The sequence below is a fragment of the Tympanuchus pallidicinctus genome, unplaced genomic scaffold, assembly GCF_026119805.1.
Source record: "Tympanuchus pallidicinctus isolate F22 unplaced genomic scaffold, pur_lepc_1.0 scaffold6, whole genome shotgun sequence".
NCBI classification, from domain to species: domain Eukaryota; kingdom Metazoa; phylum Chordata; class Aves; order Galliformes; family Phasianidae; genus Tympanuchus; species Tympanuchus pallidicinctus.
The window spans coordinates 13,913,716-13,940,975 of NW_026294780.1; the positions used below are offsets into that span (position 1 = coordinate 13,913,716).

At 41.6% G+C, this 27,260-nt stretch overlaps 1 protein-coding gene and 1 long non-coding RNA gene across 4 annotated transcripts in view; one reads left to right on the forward strand and one right to left on the reverse strand.

The window, feature by feature from the left end:
• The window catches only part of TFDP1 (transcription factor Dp-1), a 40,935-nt gene extending 17,801 nt beyond the window's left edge, over positions 1-23,134 (reverse strand). Inside the window, exons 1-3 of one of the 3 annotated variants that reach the window (XM_052664514.1) lie at positions 23,008-23,134; positions 21,910-21,994; positions 8,381-8,447 (exon numbers count right to left, since the gene is read on the reverse strand). In XM_052664514.1, coding sequence (XP_052520474.1) covers positions 8,381-8,447; positions 21,910-21,921 — 79 coding nt within the window. In that variant the 5' untranslated portion in view covers positions 21,922-21,994; positions 23,008-23,134. Of the gene's footprint in view, positions 1-8,380; positions 8,448-21,909; positions 21,995-22,481; positions 22,592-23,007 lie in introns of those variants that run through there. The other 2 variants (XM_052664517.1, XM_052664516.1) reach the window with 2 other exon arrangements.
• LOC128071629 (uncharacterized) lies at positions 315-9,432 on the forward strand. The gene is made up of 3 exons (XR_008201923.1): positions 315-740; positions 7,070-7,204; positions 8,928-9,432. It is a non-coding gene; the product is annotated as an uncharacterized LOC128071629 (long non-coding RNA).
• Positions 23,135-27,260: the final 4,126 nt, after the last annotated feature.

The following is a 27,260-nucleotide window of genomic DNA, read 5'->3' on the forward strand; positions in this document are numbered from 1 at the left end:
CAGTGTGTTTCCTAATTACTTTATATGTTAGAATCACACTGGGTGAACAAAACAGAAGTACCTTCACTAAGTACTTTTAGAACTCACAGGTAAATATTTTTTGGTCAAATTACTAACGTGGTTAGAGTACTCAAGTGCATGATATGTAAGGAGAAGCTGAGGAAGCCTGATGCATTCAGCCTGGAGATGATTAAGGCAGGAGAAGATGTGTGCGTGTAGTGATCTAACTGTCAACTTTGAATGTCAAATGGGTAGTTACAGAGATGCACAGCAAAAGAGGCAGCTGTCCCCAGAAGCTGCACAGAAAATTCCAACTAGATGCCAGGGAAAAAACATTCACAATGAAAACGGCAACAGGTTGCCTAGGAAGTTCCCTGCAGTTATATAAAAATTTCAGTAACTCAAGGCCCCATTCTTTGAAGTTGCCCCTGCTTTGATCATTAGGCTAGATTAGATGGCCTCCAGCTTCCTTATATTATTCATAAAATTCTACGAATACAGTTATCTTGCAGCTACATCATCAGCATGAAGGGAATAACCTACACTATGCTTCTTTAAGGTTTTTAAGAACATTAATGTTTTTGTGGCATTGTGCTACGGAACCAGCCTGGCCCTATCCAGGAACTGCAAAGTACATTTGTCTGTATGTACGAACTGATTGGCAAGGACACACAAACACAACTGGAAGAACAGTAACACATGCTTCAGTTCTAAGCAAAGTCAAAGTCAACTCATGAAAGGTAACACATTTAACATTAAAGCATAATAGCTCATTTTATTTTTTTTTTTAAAGCATTTTTTAAGAAAGGGTGTTTTCAATTTGTGTCTGCTTAGTGTATCTACTAGTTTCTTATTTACCCAATGTGCACTTTTCTAAAAATCCAAATGCACTTTTTTCCAAAGTCTCATAATACTCTGGTTTCTGGGTGGAGTGGGGAAAGTTGTTTAAGCACATAAAGCAGAAATATTTTTTTAACTTAGCTTTGAAGGTGACTGACAGCTCAGTTTCTCAAAGGAATTTTACTAATCATTTGTTAATTACTGTTACATCAATTAGTGCAATCCAAATAATCTTCTGTTTTACGGCCAAGAGACAGCATCCATACTAGCATGTAAAATCTGGAACAGCATGTTAGCAAACAGTTTGCCTGGCACCAACTCTTTTTACTTTTCAAAATGTTTTATTAATACAGCTAGGTCCTTATTTTCTTTTATTTCTGAAGAGACAAAGACTTCAAAAACCACAGTAAAAGGCCATTTAAAGCATAAAAGAAGTTATATTGAAAGACAAAACTTTACCACCTAAACTCTCAGACTCTCAAATATTGTCAGTATGGAAGAAAACTCTAAGCAACTTACAAGCAATCATTAAGCCCAAATGGAAGTAGAACTTCAGTACTGTACAGTTATAGAACGCTTCTATACATAAGATAATGATACAGACAGGATCAAGGAGTAATATCACATAAAACTTGAACAGCAAAAGCAGCAGCATGCTTTAACAAAACATTTTATTCACCTGTCTACAAACGTTTCTAGGTAAGTGCTTTCCTCACAAAGAAAATGTGTTTAATTGTCTGTTTCAATTACTCGTTTCATTTAGGGGAGAACTCTTGAATCTTTTCTGTCTTATAAAAACAAACCCAAAAATTCTCCCAACAACAGAAATCATTGAAATAACTAGTCAGTTTTCTGATAACGCAGTCTTTAACACATTAAGTCTTGTAAATCTGTCTCCTAGCATAGGAACAGTAATGTGTATGATTGTTTTTAGAAGGTAATTTTGAAAGCACTTTCTCAATTATCACATGCCAAAAAAATATACAGCATGAGAAAAAGAATGGTTTTCCTGCGGTCAAAGTAATTCCTACCACTTCCTTCCACAGTTGCAAACTCTCCAGCAGACCAGTTTGTAAGTAAACACTCTACAAGATTGAAGGCTAGGTGCTGAGCAAAAGGGTTATTTTAAGAAAGGTCTAAAGAGAATTAACCTCACATTTTGCAATACAACCACTTAAACTACTCTTAAGAACTGCATAAACTTTTGGTTAGATTCTATAAGCTTCAAAATCAATGGCTTTTAACAGAGAGCTGAATCTAGCTGAGGACAGCCACACAGCTTGGAAGACAGCAGCATTACTAAGCCAATCTCAATACAAGTCATACAAGTTATTTTTATTTTTTTTTTAAGCCAGCACTAGTATCAAGAATCTGATAAAACTAGAGCAAGAGAGTTGGGGAGACCAAAAAAGACCAATGAGACTTTCCATGAACCAGATGGTTCCAAGAAATGACACTGATAACGATTACCACTTTTGAGAAGGCCAAGTGCTATTTGGAGTATAACATTCCAAATTTTGGAATTATAAATTTTTAAAGAAGGCACAGCACCAGTACTTCTTAAGATGCAAATTACTGATGTAGGATTACATGAAAACTACAAGAACTCTCTGGTAAGTGTTGTAGCACCTGATGTCAGCATCTGTCTTCTGTTCGTGGATTTTCCTGGGTTAGAAGAGATAGGAGGAAAAAGACTGAATTCTACAAAATCATTACCAAAATTCCTTAACGTCACCATTTTGCAAAGCAAACACAGACAAAGATAATTTGTGCTTTGAAGCAAACCAGTCATTAACTGCACAACCTGCTCTTTTCTCTCCAGCATGTCACACCACCCCCACATTGATCTCTGTGGGAAGCTGTCAGAAAAATTATTTACTTTGGAAACAGAAAGTGACCAGGGTCTCTTATATGAATGTAAAGTAGCTTAACTCCATTCTCATTCTTTTGCAAAAGTTCTTTTTCCATTTACAAAGCTCTGGGTTACCAGACTGTAGATTTTTCTCAGGGCTTTTTCAAGTCATGGGACTTATTACAGATATGGCTATACTGTTCTGAAATACTTGACACTAAAGTCGCTGCCACAGGCTCTACTTGTATTTGTATCACCTTCAACTAGTTCTCACTTGATGCTATCCTACTTAGCAAAAGTTGCATTTGGCAATTATAGCCATGTAGTTGACTGCTCAATAGGTGGTTAGTAGGACCTCCCACTAATTTCAGTCAGACAGCTGGTGACATCAGGCAGTAAGAACACAACCAGGTAACCTGAGGAAAGTCCTCTGCTTGTTTACACAGTATTGCTGCACGGGCAGCAACAAAAAAAAAAAGTCTAAAAAAACATCCTGGAACGACAAGATAGCTTATCAGCAACCTAAGTTTTCTGCACGAACTCTAGGGCAGACTTCCTCCTTCTGCCTCTCCCTCAAAGTATCATCATGGCAGTAGGAAAGTGTACTCAAGCCTAGCCTCAAACCCATAAAGCTGCCTCAATACAAAGTGATGTACATAGCGTCTGACCATCTCTTTCAACCTCAATTCCAGATAGAGATAAAGGGGAAATCAAATGCCAGGCAGTTCTCACAAGGACTATTTACAGTCTTTTCTGGGCATTTTGTTCTACAAAAGCTACCTCAAATCAGTGAGTCTGAACTGCTGCTTTCATAAATGTGAGACCATCATTGAAAACACCGCTAGGGTGAAAACATGAAAGTGTCACGTAAAGAACCATTTATCCAGTCCACATCGCTTAAGAAAATCATTTCTTATCACAAAAGCATCAATTTGATTAGCTTTAGGTTATCACATATAAACATACAGAATAAGCATAAATGGTGTACTTAGAAGATCTGGTAATGAAGACAGGTGACAAGCAAATTCTGGGAGCTCCTCAGGCTTCCTTAGAAGCTGCAGTCTGGAACTTCTCTCTTGCCACCACAGACAAAATATGATTATTTACATGCTAATCTTCAAAAAACATCAAACTACTTCCGAAGGTTTCAACCTACTGTAAGTTCTAACAGGGCACGTAGATGACTGCCTCTAGTTGGGTACCAAGAGTGACTTTTCGTATTGAGCAGATCACACTGCCTAAGATACTGTTCTCAAACAGCAATTTGGAAATCTTTTACAAAGACATCAATCTTCCCTTACGTAATACTACAGTATCACTAAATGCTTACTAAACTTCTGAAATCAATTAATGCCCTTAGCTAATTCTTGCCATTCTTAGATATGACTAATAATTTATCCCTCATATTACCAACCAGTCTTTCCAAGTCTGTTCAAATAAATGCTAAGACCTACTTTTAAATTTCTTGGATTTTCGTTGGATTTTTTTCAATATCCTTCCTACTACCAGATACAGTTTTATTTTCCAACTTGATCTCAGATAGTAACAATGGTTTGGAACTGTCTGCAATGCCCAGCATTCCATAATCAATAGTAAGACACATGTTTGCTAAAGGGTGCATCCCAGGCTCCTAAATAGATCTCTACTTCTGTTCCAGAAGCACAATTCCAAACACGGTCAAAAATCAGGGAGTTTGATCTCTCTGTATAAAATTAACAGTTATGTTACACTGAAAAAAAGCTTCTTGTCATTTAACAAGTCATTTCAGTTAAACAGTGCTGAAAAGAGCTTACATACACCTTAAAAATTGATATACTTGACTTCAAGTTTTTAAATTAATAAATTTGAAATGAAAACCAAACACAAGTTCCTTATGCCTACATAGCATGAAATCTTATATTAACTATTAGGAAAACAAAAGGAGCTAAAGACACCTTGACAAGCACTTGCTGGTTATGTACCAATAATGCCACCTACTGGCATGACAGATGATGCAAATTTTATTTTTCACTGATTTTAAAAGTAACTGAAGAGCGTTATCTTCAATAGAGAATTAAATAACATTTGTTCTCACTTCCTCTCACCTCAACCAGATGTTTTCTTTCACCACATATCCTGACAAGCAAGGGGTAGGATTAGAATTGTATTCTTTAATACTGACTCTAATTTGATCCTAATAACTGGGTCTAGAATGCAGTAGTCTTCTTCATAATACAATCTCACTGCACAGCAGCATTTACAGACTTAGAAAGTTAACTGCCAAATAGATTTTAGAAGACAGACATGTAATGAAGTTTTATTGGTTCGGCTCCTATTAAAAATTCTTTCATTTCCTCCAATACATACGTAATTTCCAACTCTAAAAATGAATTCTAATCCCAATAATCAGTTGAAGCCCATGTACAGGAAGAATTTGAGCAATTTTCAGTTTAAGCAGTGAGTCAGGTCGATATTTCAAAACAAACCCAGCAGATAACACAACTATGTATTTTTTTCATTTTTAATCCCAGAATGGAAACAAATTAAAATAGCAAGCAAAGTATCCAAATCATATTATCCTTGCCTCATAACTTCAGAAGTAATGGCCTCAAATAGTACCAGGGAAGGATCAGGTTGGGTGTTTGGAAACTTCTTCTCAGGAGTGGTGAGGCAGTGGCACAGGTTGCCCAGGGAGGTGGTGCAGTCTGTCCCTGGAGGTGTCCAAGAACCATGTGGATGTGGCACTGAGGGACGTGGGCAGTGGGCATGGTGGGGGTGGGCTGGCAGTTGGACTGGATGATCTGAGAGGACTTTTCCAGCCTTAATGACTTTATGATTCTCTAAGCAAGCAATTATGATCAAGTCACTTCAGCACAATTCATCTGTGCTCTTATTCTATCTTTGATAAAGGGATATCTCCCTTTTGATTATCAGCAAAAAAGAGGTGATACAGCTATAAATCACAGTATGGGTGTCCTTAGAGCTTCACTTTAGTTCACAGTTTACATTTCTTAAAACATTGTTTCTGACTATAATGATTTATTAATTTAGAAGAAAAATTTATGAACAAGATTAGGAATGCCCTCCCCGAATACAGGATAATAAGCATCTAAGTCTTTAGAGAAAAAAAAAAGGCAACTGGCTATTTTGATATAAGGCACAGAAACTTATGTGTTCAATGGGATTTAGCATTTCTCCACACTGTCACAAGCTGACAGTAAATACAACAGCACAGGGCAAGCATGAGCTATAAGATCATCTAGCTTTATAAGGTTATCAACAGAAGGGTGGCTGAATACCACTACCTTTCCCTCTGTGTTAACTCACCATCAGAGACACTAGCAAAGCTGCTTTTTTGAAGTGTCTGGCATTGTCAGGATGTCCTGAAACAAACACATTTACATCATATCTTCTTCCCATTAAACTGCTTGGGAGCAGGGCTTTAATAGAAAACCATCTTCCTGGCTACCAAGCACACGTGTCAAAACCTTTCACGGTAGCACTTGTGCCAAATCAAATGCTGCTGACTGGTGTCTGTGGATTTGTGCCATGAAAACCCTATCAGACTACAAGTTCAACAGACCTGGTAGTTAGCATGAAAGCTGCTCTAAGATGTAAATTTCATGCCTCGTCACCTTAAAGACAAGTCTTCCAGGAGAACATGGATCTTCTCATCAGGACCCCCCAGGATCCAGACACACTGAAAACCTGCATTAGTTGTATCTTTTCATCCAGGGACTGGTAGCATCTTGAATACCAAAGATACTCCACAAAGTGCTGTTCTTTTTTAGGGTTAATGAGGTGCTACGTTTCCTTAAAGGAAATACACAAGAGCTTGGGCAAACAGAAGTGAATTTAGAATGATTTCTGAATAGACAACCTTCTACCACATATAAAGATCAATACCTCTTACTGCATGCTAAATATGTTTTTAAAGCATGAAGAACATCAACTTAAGGGCATTTTACAGGTGGTACTCAAAAATCACTTGCAAAACAGATGTTGTAAAATTAACATTTTTACTTATTTGGACTATTTTATTAAAATAAATAAAGTCCAATGTTGCTTTAAAAACAAAACTTGTTAGTTAAATCAGTGCGGGTAGAAATCCGAAGTTTTTCAAGTTGTAAAAATAAATGCTTAAAAGAGTTGGCTGAAACTTGAAGGAATGGTGTGGAGTTGCTTCAGGGGAGGGTTAGGGAGATTCTTAACCTGGGGGTGACTGGCCACTGGAACACATTCCCCAGGCACCGATCTGGCAGAGTTCAAGAAGTGTCTGGACAAACATTCAGTTATATAGTATGATCTTTGGGTGATGCTGTGTGGAGACAGGAGTTGGACTCAATGATCCTTACAGGTCCCTTTCAACTCAGGATATTCTACAATTCTATGAAACAGGATACAGAAGACTTGACTCGAGATGCCTTGAACTGGACTACAGGTTAATCTGAGCGTGAGGGCAATCCATCAATGCACAAAGTCAATGGACCTGTCAACATGGAGGTTTATGAGAACACAGATAAGAAGCAGCAGGTGAGTCAGTCCAAATCAACTTTGCCCTACTTAGTACAACCTACCAAAGCACTCCATCTGTTGCACACAAATAAACCAGACTATCAGCATTTGGACGCAACAAAGAAAAACAGCCATTCCACCAAAATCTACTGTGAGATGACTGTGAACCACAAACACAATGTCGCACTGAGAAATACTGATACCTCCATAAAAACATGGCCAACGGTTGACTTGGAACTGTATATACAATTTGGGTCACTTGTGTTAAAGAAGGCTGATGAATGCAATAAAAAATGGTTAGACAACTGACCACGCAGAAAATCCAGAGTACATAGTATACATCTGATGACTAATCTAGAAAACAATCTGGCCAGCCCATCAAACTAGAAGCTTAAGATACATCATTGCTCTTTACAGAGAACAGGTAAACACATTGGAGAAAAGTATTAGACTGAAAAATAACACTGCCATCAGCAAATGCATGAACTGGCAAGAATACATTTAACTGGAAATCTCACTATGGAAACATCCCATAAGAATACAGAGAAGAAAAATCTGATTTTCATATATAGCATAATCAATTTACAAAAGATTATATGACATAGCTGTCTAGAACTGCAGACAACTGGAACTCACTGTATTCTGTTTTCTTTCCCAGTTATGCTAAACGTAACAGACAGCACATAACTCTTCTAATGTTTAGATAATCTTAGTTTTCTGAGCCTACATATCAAACTGAAGTTTATAGCCTGTTTTATAAAACTGCTTGATTATATTACACTGTCATACAAGCACAGCCACTACGAGCGAGTCCAGAACGGTTCTGTTCAAATTATTATTTCAGACAGAACTGCATTAGTATGAATGCAGTATCATACAAACTGTCAGAACCTCTCTCAAACTACTGCACTCCTACATTTTTCCCATTTGTTAGAACATACTGCCCCAGAAGATGTATTTGGTCATCACAGCCTGCACACTTACATCACAGCTATTCTAATGTGAAGATCAAAATACAGAATGGCAGTAAAATCACAACTGAAACTGATCTTAATTAAACTATAGCTTGTTTGCTGAGCACGTAACATATAACTTAAGAAAAGCTTTACTAAAGCTAAGAAAGTAGATCAAAGCCAGTAACAAGCATAACAATCAACAATCAAGAAACAGTCTTACTAAAAATTGTGTTCTTACCTTTTCCAGGACTTAGGTTTTGGTCTATAAACACCTTAAGCTCTCCATTGGCTTCAATTAGTCCAGCCTATCAAAGAAAGTAACTTTTATTAAATTGACAAACACTGACAGCCTTTTATCGTCAAAGAGGGAAGAAATCACACCAGAAGACTCTGTTGCCACCACTCACATTTCCTCACTAATCTGCCACTTATGTAACCACACTGCTTGTGCTATAATATTAGCCAAACTTCAAAATCAACTGATTTTTATAATTACCATGTTCCTAAAAGCAAGCAGAAAATCAGTTTACACATACCTTGCTATTTTGCGTTCTAAGTTTACGAGGGTACATGCAGTGTCTTAATAGATAGCTGAACACCTTGCTAATTAGAACCACTAACATCTGTGACTGTATATTGTACTTTATAACAACTATCAACTTGCCACTGAAATCATGGCAGAACCAACAGAGGTGCTAAGAAGTGCCTTATGTCACACTAAACAGAAAAATGGCATTAAAAACAAACATCGTTTGTTCTTCTTCTTCTTTTTTTTTTTTTAAAAGGATAAGAAAGCAGAGCTCTTAAGTGAAGGATTTCATCCAAGTGTATAAAATAATCAACACCCTTTGAGAATGCTCAGTAGAAGCTATTAAAAATATATACTATTAATTCTGGATAGAAAATGCATGATGCAGTAACTCCTTGTTATCTTCAGACTAAGCAGTCCTGAAGGAAGAACAAATGCAGGACACACAGTCTGTTTCCATTTAGAAAGAACAGTAAAAAAAATCAACATTTGTACTCATCACAGTATAGCAAGTGGTTTTACAGAAGCTGAAATGTCCCTAAAATGTATCTTGTGCACTGTCAGTACTTGAGGGCTACTGCAGAGAGAGACAATTAAGTGCCCTGCTGTCAGTCAGCAGCAAAACTTTCCCCTCAAAAGGCTACCTGAAAAGCCTTGCTGGTAATTAGCAAGTTCAGCAAACCAAGCAGACCACTAGAGGATGCTGTAGTGCTGCTACTATCCAGGTGTATGACAGCAATCAATTTTTAAGCCAGAAAGAACTTCACAAGGCAGGAAACTGCTGAAAATTTTCTCTCCTCTCACTGAAACAGAAGAGGGGAAAAGTGGTTGATAGAGCACTAAGGACAGGCTGGGAGGTGACCAGAAGAGAAATTTTGCTAAGGTTAGGATTAAGTGCAGAATTCTGTAATAGCATTGCAGAGATGAGGACCTAGTGGCACAGAGGAAACCTAAGTGAGGAGATAATGGAAGCAATGGGTAAAATGAAGAGCTTGTAGTATTTGTCCTTCCGTCTCATAATTCCCCCCCCCCCCCCCCAAAAAAAAAAAAAAAAAAAGCAATAGCCTGATTTAATGAGACTGCAACAACTTACCAGGACACAAACAATGCCTGCTCTCCACCTTGCCCACAGCAGGGATTCAAAGGTCAGCTCCAACAAACGACACTTCTCCTGCCCTACTCCTAAACACCAGACCTACACAACGCCGCAGGTCAACAGACTACATCTGACCCTTCCAAAGAAAGATGCTATTCACTAACGTGAAATTTCTAACATGTGCAAAGATGTTATAAAGCAGGCTCTGCAGCAATATAAACTTTCAGAACACCCAAACTCAATGTATTGAATCAGATGTGAAGACAAATTTGGAGGTATTACATTACGCGCCCAACCCTACCTCAGTTACACAACAGGAGTGCTAAACCACACAGGAAGCACAGTCTCACTGTCCCAATTCTTCTAAATGCAATCCTTCAGTTTCTATTCAGCAACAGAAAGAAGAGGCTTGTGTTCCTAAGACATCCAATGGTTTTTCTTTTCATGAGAATGAGAAATATACCAATGAGGATGGAAAGATTTTTAATATGTAAAAGAAAACTTGCATCAAGTTTGCATATCAGTTACAGTGATAAGCCAAATACAAATATTTACAATGTGAGCTTATGCAGGAATTCAAGTAAAAAAGGCAAATCACTACTGAATACTATTTCAATAATTAGCAAATTAGGTAATTCAGTAATCAGTTATTCTTTGGCCTCCCCACATCTTTATTTTAATTGGAACAATCTCCAATATAACCATTTCTATTACTTCATTTTATCCTTCAGTATGCTATCAATTAATACATTACATAATATAATAAGGTTCGTATTTCCTTCTACATCATGATAAACTACCAAAACCAATGGTCAACTCTAGGAACACAATCTAACGTTACAAAGGGTCAGGTTAGTGACCCTGGATCATGTTTCTGTGTGACTGAAAGCATGCAAACCAATGACAAAGTGGAAAACATTCAGGAAAAACATTGCATTTCAGTCAACAGCAGAATACAATTTTGGAAAATCTCAGAGAAAGACAATCACCAAACAACAAGAACCCTGAGGAACCAGCAAACTGATGAAGACTACAGCAGTTAGAGTTCCACCACCCTGCACACCGCTGTCTTGCCGAAGGTTCAGTTCTGGCAGTTACATGGCTGGTAAATATTCAACTTGAAAGCGTATGCCTAGGAAAGGCTCCAAGAAATCTGCCTGGGAAGAACATTACCAAATTCAATAGCAAGCAGCACCTCCAGCTGCAATGATTCATAATGGAAGTTGATTTCATTTCTAGAGAAAATTCTCCTTCTCCAGGCTCAGTATGTGCACTTCACACTTCTAGACACAGTATTTGACTATGAGGTGATCAAAATTGTCACTATTTTTGAGTCTCCTCAAAGTCAGTAGCTTTTAGCGACACAAAACTCAAAAGCAAAACTTTCATCCCGTATAAAAATCCATCGTCTTTGTTCCACAATAGAACCACTAGGCAAAAAACTCTCAGTGCATACTTGAAAGAAATTCCCGCTATTTTACAGGGCAGTTTTTTTGGAAGGGTCCAGGATTACCCCTCCATAACCTACCCAGCACAGCGCCCAGAAGAATTAAAGTTGACCTCAGAGGGAAATGTGACCACAGCTCCCAGTATTTATATCCCAGTCACAGATCCACAATGAATGCAAGTAGTACTCGGTTTTTGTTTTCCTCAATAGAAAAGTAACCTTTCACCAAGAAGGGTATCAACTTTTTCTGATGTGAAAACAGATTTAGTTTTCAGGCTTTATCGAGCTACTTGTATCAAGGTATTTTGATTTTTTTTTTTTTTTTTCCATCTGATAACAGAATAAAAAGAGAATGTTTTCTTCTCATGATTCTCAGCTTCAAGATGTATAACTTCCTTTGATGATAACGTCAGTGCTGCCTGGAGCAATATCACGATCTAAATATTTGATTCTGAAAGCTTTATTAACTGTCTGCAACTTCACAATTTAGAGTTGCTTTCCTCTTCAAAGAGGCACGCTAGGTACATAAACTTTTGCAAGGCTATGTAAATGAACTTTTTGTGTTGGAAACAGGTAACAGGTACAAAACCCTTTATGCTTTTCGCATTTCAACAAAACCAACAGAGATGTAAAAAGAAAAAAGCAAATAGCTTTGGACCCTCAACACAGCATCTAACTCCAGCAGCTGTTTCCAGCAAAAACTTTGATCCCCTTTCTGCTAAACACAGGCAGAGTAGATTAAAGACCAATGGACAAATCAGTAAATCTGCACATTTTAATTGTGGAAGCCATGCTTGAGTAGAGAACCCTACCACCACCTGGGATCCACCTCATCACTGTTCAGAACTTCTAAGAATAAGAAAACGACTGACAGGCTAAACATATTGAAGTTTCAATTGAAGTTAGCCTGCTATAAGATCACTAGCAGCCAAAAGGACTAGGAAGTCTATTTTTGCTTTGTTTCCAAGTAAAAGCTGAGAAACTATAAGTGGTCTCCAACTGAGAGACAGTAAACTGTGAAATAGTATTTTTTCTTGGACTAAGGTAAATCTGTAATGAAATTTGCTAAGAATGCAGAGAATTTCACTTGTTAAAAAAAATCCCACACTGCAGACTGAGATATCAAGTCCTCTGATGCTAGCTAGCTTGTATTTGTGATCTCTGAAGTTACACAGTAGGAATTCAACACCCTTACAATGAAAGCACCATTTCCACAGCCTTCCAGACTTGCAATTTTCTCTTACTAAAAATTGGTATAAAATTATTCATTAAAAGCTTTAAACATTAGTTTCTTGCTGAATTTGGACTGCAGAATAACTGGAGAGGTACATGTCTGATGTCTGTCAAGGCTAACCTGAGAGGAAGATCCCCCTGCTACAATGAGATAAGCAAATACAGAGAAGAGAAAGCTGCCTTTGTGCCATATAAATACCTTTTCTATCTCGCTTCTATGTAATGAGCCAAATTTTTAGTATGCTCCATGAGAAAGAGCTGAAAGAAGTGGGAAAGAAAAAAAAAAAAGGTGGAAATAAATGGAAACAGAGGCATTTGCCAAAAGTTATTTCTCAGAAAGTTTTCAGTTGCTAACAGCAAGATAAGACCACCAAAATGAGGCACAGAACTGGATTTGACAACCAAACAAGAAAAGTAGGTCAAAATACACAACTCTGCTGAAAGAATAAGAGTCAGAATAGGACAGCCGGAGAAACAAGCAGACAACATCGGCACTGACTGGGAAAGAATGAAAAAGAACTACAAAAATCAAATGTAAGACGACAGATGAGGAGTAGAGTTTAGTGTAGTTGGGAGTCTATTAAGAAGTACAGGAAACAGAAGTGATGGGAAACTAAAAGTTTTAAAAGAGCAAGGAGACTGGATCCTATGCAAAGAGAGTAAGAACATGGGAACAGGGATAGTGAACACATCCTACACTAAATTAAGCCACAGCTACAGAGTACATAAACTGGGACTCACACTGAGAAGTAGTGAAGACACAACTAGGCAATGAAGAAATGAGAAAGGAAAAGTATTCCCAGTAGAGCAAATTTCCTCCTGCAGCTTGTCAAAGGCATCAGGAGGATGCTTCTACTGTCTACAGGCATTTGCAAAGTCAACTGGCAAAAACCCACACATCTGGAGCAAACTACTTCATTTGATCAGTACAGAGTACCAATCTCCAGGATTTCATGCTTTAAAAGTAAACAATAAATATAAAGGCACTATGCCATGCAATTTGATTGCGTGCCTCCTTAATCATAATGTAGGGGTCTGGGGTTTATTTTATCATCAGGAAGCAACAAAAAAAAACACAATGGAATACGAGCACAGCAACAAATGGAGAACAGCTTACAACCAGAAATAATGGTGCTTAGTTTTACTTTCACCCCTGGCGACACAAAGATGTCATTTGTAACAAGATGACTATACATTATTTTTCCCCATTGGACTCTCACCTCATTCAGGGACCAAAACAAACATGCCCTGGAAATGAATCATCATACAAATACAGGAGGCTGTCCTATAAAGATAGCCATTTCATTTTTCACAGAAATTAAAAGGTAATTAAGGAATACAGCAGAGGTCTGCAAGAAAGGAAAGAAGGTTCTTAAGTTTAAAATATTTGAACTGCATTTTGCAAATGAAGTGACAACTATGCCTTATTGTATAAAGTAAGGCAAAAGATCTTCTAAAGTCAGGCAGCAGGACCCTGATCCTACACAATTCTCTTATGTGTTATTTTACTGCATCCCAGTAACCTTCATCTAAAGCAGATACACCCCATCTTCAGTTCACAGCACATCAAGATTAACGTGCCTGATAACCACTGGGCAATGACCTATGCCAAAGTAAAAAGCTTCCCAAAGAGTAAACCGAACTATTAGCTCCTTAATCTAAGCAGGGAGCAAACAAAACACTAAGGCACTAAAAGACCTGAATCATACAGAAGCCTGCAACGATTTAAAAAATAAACAATCATAGGTTAGTAGCTCAGTGAAGCACAGTCAATCTTTGCTCTGAACGTATGCTCCACGGGTACTGCATACACTGGACACTGACATACATACATGGAATTGCATTTAAAGCTTTCTCTCCATTGTGGAACATTTCAAGGCCATTAACTTTGCTGACTGTTTTTCTAAAAAGAGTAACATGTAATCTTTGCTGAATTCCAGACACGAAGAACTCATTTTGAAGATAAGTCAAACAGTGACCCAGCCTAAGAAGTCACACAGATCAAAAAATCCAAGCAGAGTTAAAACTATTATAGTAGACTGTTTCTCACAGTGACCAAATGGCTGAAGTGACCCAATTTTTGCCAACACTGAAGTTGGTGCCCCCAAAACTAACTGCAAGGCTGTAGGAAGCTGAATATGAGATTCCTAGTGTGAATACGACCAAAGCACTGGTTCACCATCTCTACCACAAACTAATCAGGAAAGGAAATGCTGAATTCACAGAAATGCAGGGGTTGGAAGGGACCTCAAGGGATCACCGAGTCCAACCCCCCTGCTAAAGCAGATACACTACAATAGGTTGCACAGGTAGGTGTCCAGACAGGTCTTGAATATCTCCATAGAAGAAAATTTCACATCCTCTCTGGGCAACCTGATCCAATATTCTGTCACCCTCATTGTAAAGCCCTCCCACAAGTTTGTATGGAACTTCCTATGTTCAAGTTTTAGGCCATTGCTCCTTGTCCTGTCACTACTCACTACTGAGAAGGTCCTGGCCTCATCCATTTGCCTCCCACCTCCCTTGAGTTATTTATAAACATTTATCAGATCACCCCTCAGTCTTCTTTTCCCCAGGCTGAGCAGACCCAGTTACTCAGCCTTTTTGTGTCCTCCAGACCTCAACACTCCCATGCAGAAAAGTAACAGCAGTTGCTGTTCCCACAACTGTCTCCCAATTCCATTGTAGATTTGACTTTAATAGACTTCTTCCAATCAAATCAAATCCTTGAGAAATTTGTTCAACAGTACTCGAACACAGCAGAATTCAACAGGTTACGCTAAGTAAGATTTGTCTGCCTTACTGATGTCTTAAAAGGCTACAGCAGCCCATAACGTTACTTCCCTATAAGTCTGCATAACCATGATACCATGGGGCTTAGCAGATGTAATGTAATGCAACACAGGACAAGCAGCCAGCAGCATTCCTAGGCATATGGACAACTGACCACACTTAAAATCAAGTTGTTCATCCTCTGAGAACCACTTTGACACTGAGAATATTTAGCAAACATTGGCCCATTTTTTTCCACTCACTTCCAATTAAGACACAGTAAATCTCTGCTCAGTGATATCCAAGCAAGCAAATACGAATACTGAAATAAGTAATCCCTAACGTAATTTAACTTTTGAAAATTGGCATTTTTGCTGAGCGTGTTAAGTTGCCAGCACACACTGTATTTACTTAGTAATGCAACAAATAAACATATGCAGCCATTACCATTAACTACACATAAAATTAATGAAGAAGTAAAGCTTAAGAGAAAACGATTAGCGAGGTGACGGTAACTTCTGAGTTGCCATTCTCTGTTTAATAAATATAAACTAACATGGAAAATAAGAAATAGAGTTTATTATGTATTTGCAATGCAAAGATCTTAGAAGTTCTCTTTCCTTCTGCATTCCTCTCAAAGGCATATTTAAAAACACTCTACCAGCATTTGAAAATCTGGACTGAGATGCACTTTCATAAGACCTGATTTCATAATACTTTCATCTTCAGTTTACCAACTTCTGAACACATTAAAACTGACCAAAAGCAGACAGAAATAAACTAAGCTACTGAGCAGTCATTGAGCTAAAATGATCCCAAACAAGGTGTGCAAACCTCTTGAAATCCACTGACAATTCAATTTCTATAAGCTGCCTCACTGAAATAAAAATTACACATAATAAGAGAAATACATGCTGATACTTTAAGAACTCTGCTAAATGTTTTGTAGGTTCTTGAGCGCTTCCTAGATGCTCACATTACTTCATGTAAAAATCTTTTTCCTATTTCCAATAGGAACTTCTTTTTTTATAAGTCTATTCCAAATGTGACCTTCTCTTGCCATGAAGGCTTGCTCAAGTTTGATGTACAAGAACCATATAAAAGCAGTTAAAAAGTACAACTTCGGGATGTTCCAGCAAAATTACCTGCACAGAAGTAGAGATCTACCTCCTTCCCCACAATGAGCACACCTACTGACCTATTAAGTGACACTGTTGTAAGCAATTAGTTAGCAGGTTTCTACTTTTTTGTTGCTTTTTAGTACATATTTTACTCCAAGGATATTTAGGGAGTACTGTGAGATAAATTCATTGGATGAAACTACATACCCAAACGTCTTCTCAATAATCAATTAAAATAAGCCATCAATCTTTAAACCCTGTGTCTTTAGGGGTCTAGTGGTATTAGAACACGTGCTGAACTCTGTACCAGAAGAGCCTCTACCATAGTGTCTTCAGGATTTACGCACATACACAAGGCTTCCTTTGCAAAGTTAGATACATGGGCCATATCTGGTATTCAGTGATATTAATGAAATACCGAGGACAGACAATATGCTTCAAGCAAACAAGAGGACAAGATAAAAATCACTCAAAGTAACTCAAGAAAAAGATAGCAGTAGAATAAACCATAAAATTAAATATATATATATAATCTTAGAACCAGTCATCCTCAAACCAACGCCATTGTGTGCAATTCATGAAACTGTATGAGCCTTCCAGATGAATAGCTGTGCAGAAAGGTATCTCAGCCTGTGAGAAGTTCTGAGAGCTAACAGTGGTGTGCCAGTTTAAAAAGTATGCAAAACACCAAATTAGTTTTCAACTGCACATTCTTACCCACTTTTCTTCTAAGAGTGGAAACAGTCTATGCAATAACCATGAACAACTGAAACAATCACAAGCAACTGTACAAGTAGTGAGCATTTAACTTATGTAACTCATTTACTTCAATCTTAAGCCTTAAGTTGCGCCAGAGGAGATTAAGGTTGGATATCAGAGAAAATTTCTTCTCACAAAGAATAGTGATGGACTGGCACAGGCTGCCCAGGAAGGTCAGGGAGGTTGGAGTCACCATCCCTGGGGGTGTTCAAAAACCATGTGGATGTGGCACTGAGGGATGTGGTCAGCAGGCATGGTGGGGATGAGCTGGCGGTTGGACTAGATGAACTGAGGTCTTTTCCAACCTTCATGATTCTATAGGCAATTTTCAAGATCAGAAATTTTACTCATTCCTTTTGTCTAGCTCCCTATTTGCCTGTAATACCATGCACAGGGCTACCCTCTCTAATAGCTCCAGTGCCTAGAAATGAGTCCTGCTTCTTCTCCTTAACATTGGGTCTTAAAGAAGAGAACTGCAAGCTTCTCTTAACGGCTGCTTGAAGGGCTCAACAGTTAATCTGCAACAGAAATATCTGAAAGCAGAACCTGAGTCACACCTTAACTTGGATTTTCTACTACCAGCTAGAAACTACTGAGTGATGGAGAAAATACTGATACTACTGATAAAGAGAAGTATTTATCACCTTACTTATCAGATAATTATAACACATAAGTGAATATAAATAAGGCCAGCAAGCAGTTCTCACTTACACTGGGAAATGGAAGACAAAAAATTAAGGTACCAAATTTACTTTCTGTCTCCTTCTATTGACATCATGTGCTGCTTAGTTTTAAGCATGCCATGGGTGACAAGAAAGGTCAGCATTTCACTCAGGAAACTCTACCTCCACCTAACCATGAATCCCTTGAGCAGCACAAGTCAGCTGAGGACCTTTGCTCCTCCAGGTCCTGCCTCCGACGTACATCTGTAAAAGCAGCTGAAGAGTTTATGGTAGACTCAGTGAAGTCTCAGAGAATGACAGTTATTAACCAAAAAGGGGATGTGGCTAAGCTGGAGTTTCTGGAGATGCTACTTCTGTTTCAAACCAAGGAATTTCCCATACACTGTGTCCACTGCTCTCAAAGAAGACATACATGGTGCAAATGCACACATCAGACTGTACACTACTAACACTACTGCCCTCAACAGAGCAGTTTGTCATTCTGCCTCTGAGATGCAGTAGATTGCTCCTGCTGCCATGGTGCATGCATTCTGAAGACACTGCACTTGGCACTCCCTTACTCACCCATCTTTTCTTCCCTGCTGTTCTTTCAAATTATGAAAAAGTGAAGTCCTTTTAGTAACTCAGCTCTTCCGAATTGAATGTGATATTCCACGGCCTGCCTGGTTCTATTAGAACTGATTTCAGCTCCACACAATGCTCGCATGCCTCAAGCCAGAAATGGCTATGCTCATTACTATGACCAGATCACACTGGAAAATGAGTTTCTTCTTTCTTTTTCCTTCTACATTTATAGCATTCTAGATCTCCTAACCCTTATATAACCACTCCAAAAAATAAAATTTGGAATGCTCACAGATACTTTAACCTTCACAAGCTGCTGCCTCTTTTTACATTGTTATCTCTCAACTAGATGTGATTATGCTCTTAAACTCAACCTACAAGCTTTTAATTAAGGTGCTACTTAAGAATGTATCTTTTTTTCCCCCCCTCATAGCTCACTGACCACAGCAAAGGAGATGAAAGTATTCTGCCAAAAACCAATGCTTTGTTGCTTATTTTTTCTTTACTGTACACTCTGAAAAGCATTAGTGGGATATATTTTAATATAATACTTAACAGAATTTAGACTTTGTTCAAATACCTTGAAGGCATTTTCTTGCCAGCTTACCTGATCAGTACTTTTCTAATTACAGAATCACAGAATTGTAGGGGTTGGAAGGGACCTCCAGAGATCATCGAGTCCAACCCCCCTGCCAAAGCAGGTTCCCTACAGCAGGTCGCACAGGGAGGCATCCAGGCAGGTCTTGAACATCTCCAGAGAAGGAGACTCCACCACCTCCCTGGGCAGCCTGTTCCAGTGCTCCGTCACCTCACTGTAAAGAAGTTCTTGCGCACATTTGTGCAGAACTTCCTATGCTGCAGTTTCCGGCCGTTTCCCCTTGTCCTGTCTCCACACACTGCTGAAAACAGACTGGCCTCGCCATTCTGCCCCCCACACCGTAGATATTTATAGACCTGGATCAGGTCTCCTCTCAGTCTTCTTTTCTCAAGGCTGAACAGACCCAGTTCACTCAGCCTTTCTTCATAGGAGAGATGCTCCAGGCCCCTCACCATCTTTGTGGCCCTAATTACTTAGTCCTTTTAAAAAGCATTTTCTTGGGCTTGCCAGTACTCTCCATCCCACTCCCAATTTCTTCAATTCCCCTAGAAAATCTTAGTCTGCACACTTTCGCAGGTGCTTAACTTTCCAGACAGGTATTTTCAAATAGCAGTTTTATACAACAGAGGCATCAGCTGAAAAGCTAGACGTGAGCAATTTAAGGAAAAGAAGTATTTTCCTTCAGCAAGTGGGAGGAGGGGTTAAGCAGGAACATTATTTAGTGCAGCTCTGGCTCCACACCTTGCAGGGCCGCCTGTTCCAGCAGCCGCCAGCACAGGACCCAGCAGCACGCACCCAGAGCCCATGCTACCCAGCTGCAGCATGCTGACACATGCTTGGCAATGGGAATGCCACCTTCAGACTTGGGGGGAGAGCGGCACAAACCGCCCTCATCACAGTTGTGCCACTTCAGCCCTACTTGGAAAAAAAAAAAAAAGAAAAAAGGAAGGAAGGGGTGGGGGCATTCATCAACCGTGCCATCTTCACCACATCTTGCAGTCCGTTACAGCACTTGATAGGTGACACAGCAGAACCACAGGCCATTAATTGCAGCAGCGTTTCCATGTCAGAATGTTTACGTTTACAGGGAGCACAGGTCTTCACAGACCCCGTGCCCAGGAATGCAGCGCTGCTTTCCCTACCAGGACTAACTCCACTGTTTCACTAGGGTAAAAACTGAGCTTTTGAATTCAAAAAAGTGAGAATCACTCTTCCCTTTGGAAAATCAAAAAACTGTTATATCAATTAGCTTCTCCGTTTTCTAACATCAAACCAAACCTAATAGGTTTGATTTGGAAATTTAAGATCTCCCAAGATTCATTACACATTTTAGGCAACACATAATGGTGGCCATGCAATAGCCTGAGAAAAGGCAAGCAATTTGTTTTTCTTCCCTGAAACAGGACCTTATATATCCACAGAGACTTCTGAAAACAGGTTAGACAATTCATCAATTAAGACTTCATACACTCCCTATCCTGTCCCAGTGCTCAAGCATGCTTAACATGTTACCTACAACCTGAGCCGGATTATCACTTCTCCAAATTCAGTTTATTACTTCTTGATCTACTCTTAGAAGACGCTGAAAACACCTATCTGTTCCTAACTATAGCATTTTCTTCCATTTCTGAAGTTTACCGTTGTGTATGTTATTCCTCCCTTAATTATTCCCCTCCTCCAGCAAGATAGATCTCTGAAAAATTAGGTTCTTTCTTAGGTGTCTTACGCCCATTATGTTCCCACACACTTTCTATGACACTGATCAGTGCTACTAATCCGCACTTCAGGTGCCAGTCCTTCACTCAGCCCACCTCCTTCCAAACGGCAGTATGAAACAGATGTATCCTAGTGTCTGAGTTGCTCTGAACCGCCGCTATTTCATCTCCTCTTCCACCCCTTCTGTTTCATTTTTTCCCTGCTTGTACAGCCCTTCATTCCCTGAACTCTGCTATCTGTAGCACACTTGAACACCCTTATCTTTCACAGGCAAGCTTGCAGTGACTATGTATTTCTAGTTGCGTTTCTGCACACCGAGATACTTCTCATGTGCTTCTGAACTACTAAAATTCCCTACAAGATTAATTTGTTGAACCAATCACTATTTCACAGTAATTCTCACTCTTTGAAAGCTACAACAGTTCACGTAATAACGTAACCTGCTGTTTAGAATTTGAATTGTATCACTTTGCAACTTGTTTGCTTTTTTTTTTTTAATACATAAGTGGAGATACATTCATATCTGAATACAGAGTGCTCTATTCTCTCGTTTTCCATAAAGAAACGTGGCAGTCCAATTACATTAGCTATGAACAATGCAATAGATTCTGAAAGGCAGAACGCATTTAAATGCTTTTTAAAGGAATACTGGAATGGATAAGAGCAAAGGTGGTTCTGAGGCCTGCCTCAAGGCCACCAGTCTTGGCGCAGATGGCAGGGAAGTCTACACTGCAAGTTCCCGATGCTTGTTTTTACCGACAGTAATCAGCATCTTTGAGTGGACAGGGAAGAAAAAGTGAGGAGATAAGGAGGCTTTGCTGCCCTGAACACACCAAAAAGCAGAGGCAGCGCCAGCCAGCAGTGACACTCAGCTGCTGACTTCTGGAGACAACGGGACAGAGTCACCAACCATCCCAGCACCTGAACAGTGTATTCTGGGGCTGTCAAAGCCAACCTAGGATAGCGTTCAATATGAACTCATCTAATGCCAATGATCAGACTGCTTTTATGAGTACAGTAGATCCTCACATCTGCTCTGAGGAAACTGCTGCAGACCTGAAGCTGCTCTGGGTTTGGATCACCCATAAGGAAGCACAGCCTAGGCCTGAGGTAGAGCAGAGTCAGGTTCATACATTTGCACTGCCAGCTATAACAGAGCCTGACCTGCTTTGCTTCTGTTAGCAAAAACAAAAGCAAAAATATGCTATTAGTTATGCCCCTGCATGTGATGTGCTATAAATATACTTACATCTTTTGCCATGTTACCCCAGCCTAGCAGGCAATCCTCTTACAATCCTGCTGCCTGCGGGACGCGGGGACGACGATGCTATTTTCTAGAAAGCAAACACAGCCAACATCAGTCAGCTCACCACAATGAGAGGAGGCAAACTTTGCACCGCCCCAATTCCCGACTGCTCCCCACAGCGTTTTGCTTCACAACACAATCCTCTGGGAGAGCACGAAGTTCTCCCCCCCCAGTCCCGCTCTGTCGAAGCGACGCCCCCGCTCAGTCAGCACGTGGGAGCGACGCCCCGCCGCCCCCCCCTCCCCGCACAGCCGCCGGCTCCGCTCCCGTCCAGCTGCACAGGGGGGTGCACGGCACGGTCGGGCCTCCTCCAGCCGCCCCCATCCCGGCGGCGGGCACACGTAGGCCTCGGGGCCGCCCCCCTCCTCCCGCCCGCAGACAGAGGCTGCAGCCGCCGCCCGCCCCGCGCCCCTCCGCCGGGGCCTCCGCTCATCGGCGAGGGGCCACGCCGATCGCGGCGCCTCCCAGCGACTTCCATCCTTTTCCTCATATCCTCGGGCCGCAGCAGTCCGCACCTGAGCGGCCCAAGGCGGAGAGCGCCGGCTCCATCCCCCGCCGCCGCCCCCCAGCCCGGGTCCCGGCGCGCAGCACCCCCCGCCCGGCGCCGCGCTGCCGCTGCGGAGGCGCCCGACTGCACATGTGCGGCGGCGCGCGCGGGCCCGCGAGCACGGCGGGAGGGGGCAGGGGCGGAGGGAGGGAAGGAGAGAGGGAGGGAGCGGGCGCCCAACGGCCGCTCGGTACGGGGTGGGGGGGGGGGGCGACACGGCTGAGCACGCTCCGTGCCGGCGCGGCGGGACGAGGGGGCGCCGTGTGCGGGCTGTCACCGCGCGGCCCGCGGCCCTCGCACACCTGCCCGGGGGGCGGCTGCAGTAGGGGGGGGGGGGGGAGGCGAGCGCGGCGGCCCCTCCCCGCGACCCCGCCGCGCGCTTCCTTTCTCTTAATTTTATTTTTATTTTTAATTCTTCCCCCGCCGACAACGGAGGGAGCGAGGAGAGGGGGGGGCAGTTGTTGGGAGGGGGGGGGGAAAAAATTGAAACTTACACTTTTGTGCGTCCCACCGGCGTGACGCTGCGCGCTGACGTCACGGGGTGTAGCGTGCCTTGCACGGGCACACGCGGAGCGCCTAAGCCAACCGTCCGCCCCTCCGTGGGCGGAGGGAGCATGCGCGGGATTTTCGCGCTTTCCGACTCCCCGCCCTGCGGCTCTGGCGGCGGGCGCGCGGGAAGCACCGGCGCGAGATTGCTCTTCGGCCGGGCACGTGGTCGCGATGGCGCCGCCAGGGGGCGGGAACGCGCCGCGCTGCCCCGCATCCGCGGCGCCGCCTCCATCGGCCGACCCGCTGCGGGGAGGCGCCCCGCGGCGAGCTGAGGGGCGCAGGGGGCGGCAGGGACGTGCGGTTGGGTGCTGCAGCGACGTGCCGGCGCTTCCACTGGCTTGAGCGCCAGTCACACCTAGGGAAGACATCACCCATGGAGTCACCGTCCCGGGAGGTGTTCGGGAACGGCGTGGATGTGCCGCTGAGGGGATGTGGTCAGTGGGCACGGTGGGAATGGGCTGATGCTGGACCAGATGATCTGAAAGGCCTTTTCCAACCTCAGTCATTGATAACAGCGCTCCTCAGGGCGTTTCCTTCATAGTAACCCCTCACTCTGTGTCTGTCCCACTCAACTGCTGCAGGTACCATGGCCATGCAGTGCCTTGCACTGACAGCCACCATGGCCCCATCTCCCCATTCTTCCTTCCTGGAGGGGCATGATGGCAGTGGAAAGCTGAGAAAGAAGATAACAGCGAATGTACAATGTGTGTGCAACTTCACAGGAAGAGACTGAGAACCTTCATAGAATCATAGAATTGCTCAGGTTGGAAAAGACCTTAAAGATCATGGAGTCCAACCACAAGCTAACCATCCTACCCTAACTCTAACAGCCCTCCGCTAAATCCTGTCCCTGAGCACCACATCCAAACGGCTTTTAAACACATCCAGGGATGGTGACTCCACCACCTCCCTGGGGAGCCAATTCCAGTGCTTTACAACTTTCTGCAAAGAAAGTTTTCCTAATATCCAACCTGAACTTACCTTGGCACAACTTGAGGCCATTTCCCTTCGTCCTGTCACCCGTGAGAAGAGACCAACCCACACTAAATAAACATTGAGCACCTTAAAACAGATGCTATATAGATAGATACTATGCATATTTAAACTATTTGTAAAACTCAGTCCTTGTCGACAACCCCAGCACCCCATTTACATTAATTTTTCCAAGAAAAATTTGCTCCAGTATCCTAATGACCTGCAATTTCCAGGATTGCATCCTCAATAGACAACGAGGCATGTCTGTCCCAGGGCAAAGAAGGAACTACAAAAAAAGCAAATAATTGCTCTTAGAAAATTGGAATTTAACAACTACACTGAGCAACCAGACAGTTCCTCTCATGCTTTAAGTTATACCTCACAGACCAGCTGTGGTGCCCCACCCCTGAAGGTGCTCAAAGCCAGGTTGGATGGGGCCCTGGGCAGCCTGAGCTGGTGGGCGGCAGCCCTGCTCACAGCAGTGGTTGGGGCTGGGTGGGCTTTGAGCTCCCTTCCAACCCAAACCATGCTGTGATTCTGTGAAAATTCTTAGGCTGAAAACTTGTAGCTTCTCAAGTACAGAGGAAGATAGACAGAATCTTCTCATAAAGGTGAGAAAATAATTCATTACCAGTTGTGATTTATAGGAATTAAGAAAACTATACTAGCTTTTTAGAGCTAAGGAGCAGTAACAAAGGACAGAATATGAACCTCGTACCACTGCTTCTGCAAACCACATAGCTTCACTGCAAACAAGAATCGATACTTTCTAGACCACAGTCAGTACAGAAAGTGATTGAAGACCACCTTTTTAATTACTCTAGTTCTTCTATTTACATTTGTCATGTAATTTTGCTGTTGCACCAGCAGGAAGAACTTCAGCTCTCTGCTCTCTCTTCATCTTCTCTTCTCCATCAGGTGTTTTGGAGATGTAAGACTTGTATCTGTGGGAAGGCTGCTGTGCATTACTGTATGTCTGTGGCCTCCTTCTCCATCTTCAGCACGCTTCAGAATGAGAACAGATCACAACTCCAAGCATCAATTTGCTGTGACTCCACAGCAGACACAGAGAGAAGGAAAACATGTTTTAACTAACTTGCAATCAGAAACCTGCAATGTGCCAGAGAATGTGTACAGGGACACATTTTGATTTTTGGAAATTGAAGCCAAGCCGTCTTAAGAGAGGGACCTGTGAGAGCTCCTTAAATACAGACCTCACACCAGCTGATAAGCTTGTCAGCATTTGGCCTCCTTGGGAGGTACTATCTCCCAATTCTCAAATTTCTGCTCTATTTTAGGAAATAAAAATACAGCTTGGCTCTGTAACCTTAAGAGTTTTGCCATTCATCTGATCTAGGTTTTATTCCCCAAGGCAGGATCAGCTGTCCCTAGGCCCTCTGGTCATGTGATTGTCCAGTTTGTCTTTTATTTGCAGAAATTGGGATTCCTTAGTCTCTCTTGGTGTTCCTCGCTGTCTCGCTGTCCCTACTGTCAAGAAGCCTCTCCCCACTGGCAGTGGTAATTACTCAATGAAGTCTGTGAGAGATCCAAAGAAACAAGCTTCCTGCTCCATGAAGCTGGTAGACCCGTATCTTTATCTTCCGCCTGTTTCCTTCAGGGCAGGGTGGGCCACACAATTCCCAGCTCTTAGAACATCTTGCTGCATTTCTTTCTCTTTTCACTGGCATCACTGCCTCCCTTCACTGTCAGATCAGCTTACGGTGGTTTGACTGGTACTTGCTGCTGTTAATAAGCTATTGCCATATCCAGCCAAGCTACTAACACTGCTAGTACAGCTTACCCTTGTCATTTAGAGGTCCAGTTTCCTCCACACTCCATGTTGCCCATGTGCTGGAGCACTGCCAGGATTGCTTACAGAGCAGAAATACATTCCTTCCCTAGACAAAACCCAGGAGTGCTTTTGTGGTTAACTGTTTTGGGTTCATTCCAGCAGGCAGCAAGACCACACAAGGTTTCTCACATTCTCCATCACGCACCATCCTATAGCACTGTTCTCTCATGCGAGGCACTCCCATGTGCCCCTCTGCCCACAAAGCAAAGGATATCCAACTGTAAAACCAGATAGGTACTGTGAGGCTGCTTTCTCCTCATCTTTGAAGATGGAAATAGGAACTCTTAAAACTCTCAGAAAGTTCTGTTTAGGTTCCCACAGCAGCATTCCTTGAGCTTTCTATGCTAGGGCTGCAAGTAGTTACCTTGCAGCTCCCATAGATAACTTCCAAATGAGAAACTAAAGCACAGACTTCATATGGGATGAGCTGTACCTAAGAGTGGTTGTGGGGCAAGATATACCAATCTGGCCCTGGGAACAGGGAAATGAATCACAAAGTATAACCATAGGCCACACCACCAGCTTGTAAATTATTCCTGAAGAGCTGTGGTTATTAATTTCTAAGTGATCCAACTGTGAAATATTTTCTCCCCTAACAGATCATTCAAGAATAAGACCTATTGTTTCTATCCTAAGTTTTTATCATGAGACCACCCAGTTTTGATATGGAATTGTGGATGAAGCCATTCCTTGCATTGTAGGAAATACTGACAATATCTAAATATACCTCCAGCTTTCTGTGGGAGAGTCTCAAGCATGTAATTGTAAACAAACTTATGTGTCTAATTGGTAATTTGGACTTGCATCTGGTATCCAATCAGGTAATCCCAGGCTGCGTCAACAAAGAGACACAGAATATTGATATTACTACTTCTTTCCTCCATCATGACCAAATCAGAACTTATTTAGGAAAGAAATAAAAGGGATGAGACAGCCCTTAGGTCACCTAGATACCTGCTGTTTGGACAATGGTGCTATAAGGACTTTTCACTCAAATCTTTTAAAAGGTAATCATGAAAAAAATATATTTTTTTTCTCTTAAGAGATGTAAGCCATCAATATCCCTACTCTCCTAACAGGAATTTTCCAGAGAAATACAACTAATCATAGCAGTTTATTTATACAAAAGGTTTACTTACCACAGATGTAATATTTGTATAATAGTTTCAAGGGCCCACCGGCTAAAGAAATGCTGGAACCCAGATAGAGGCCTCTCTCATGGTCTATCATGGCCTTCCTTCTTCTCTCCCTTCCTCCCTTTCTTTTCCATAGAGTGTGCAAGAGCATCTTTCCAAACCAAGGCATTGAGAAGTTTGTATTTCAAGAAAAAACTATAGACTAGAACAGTAGACAGACTAAGCTTTCTTTTCC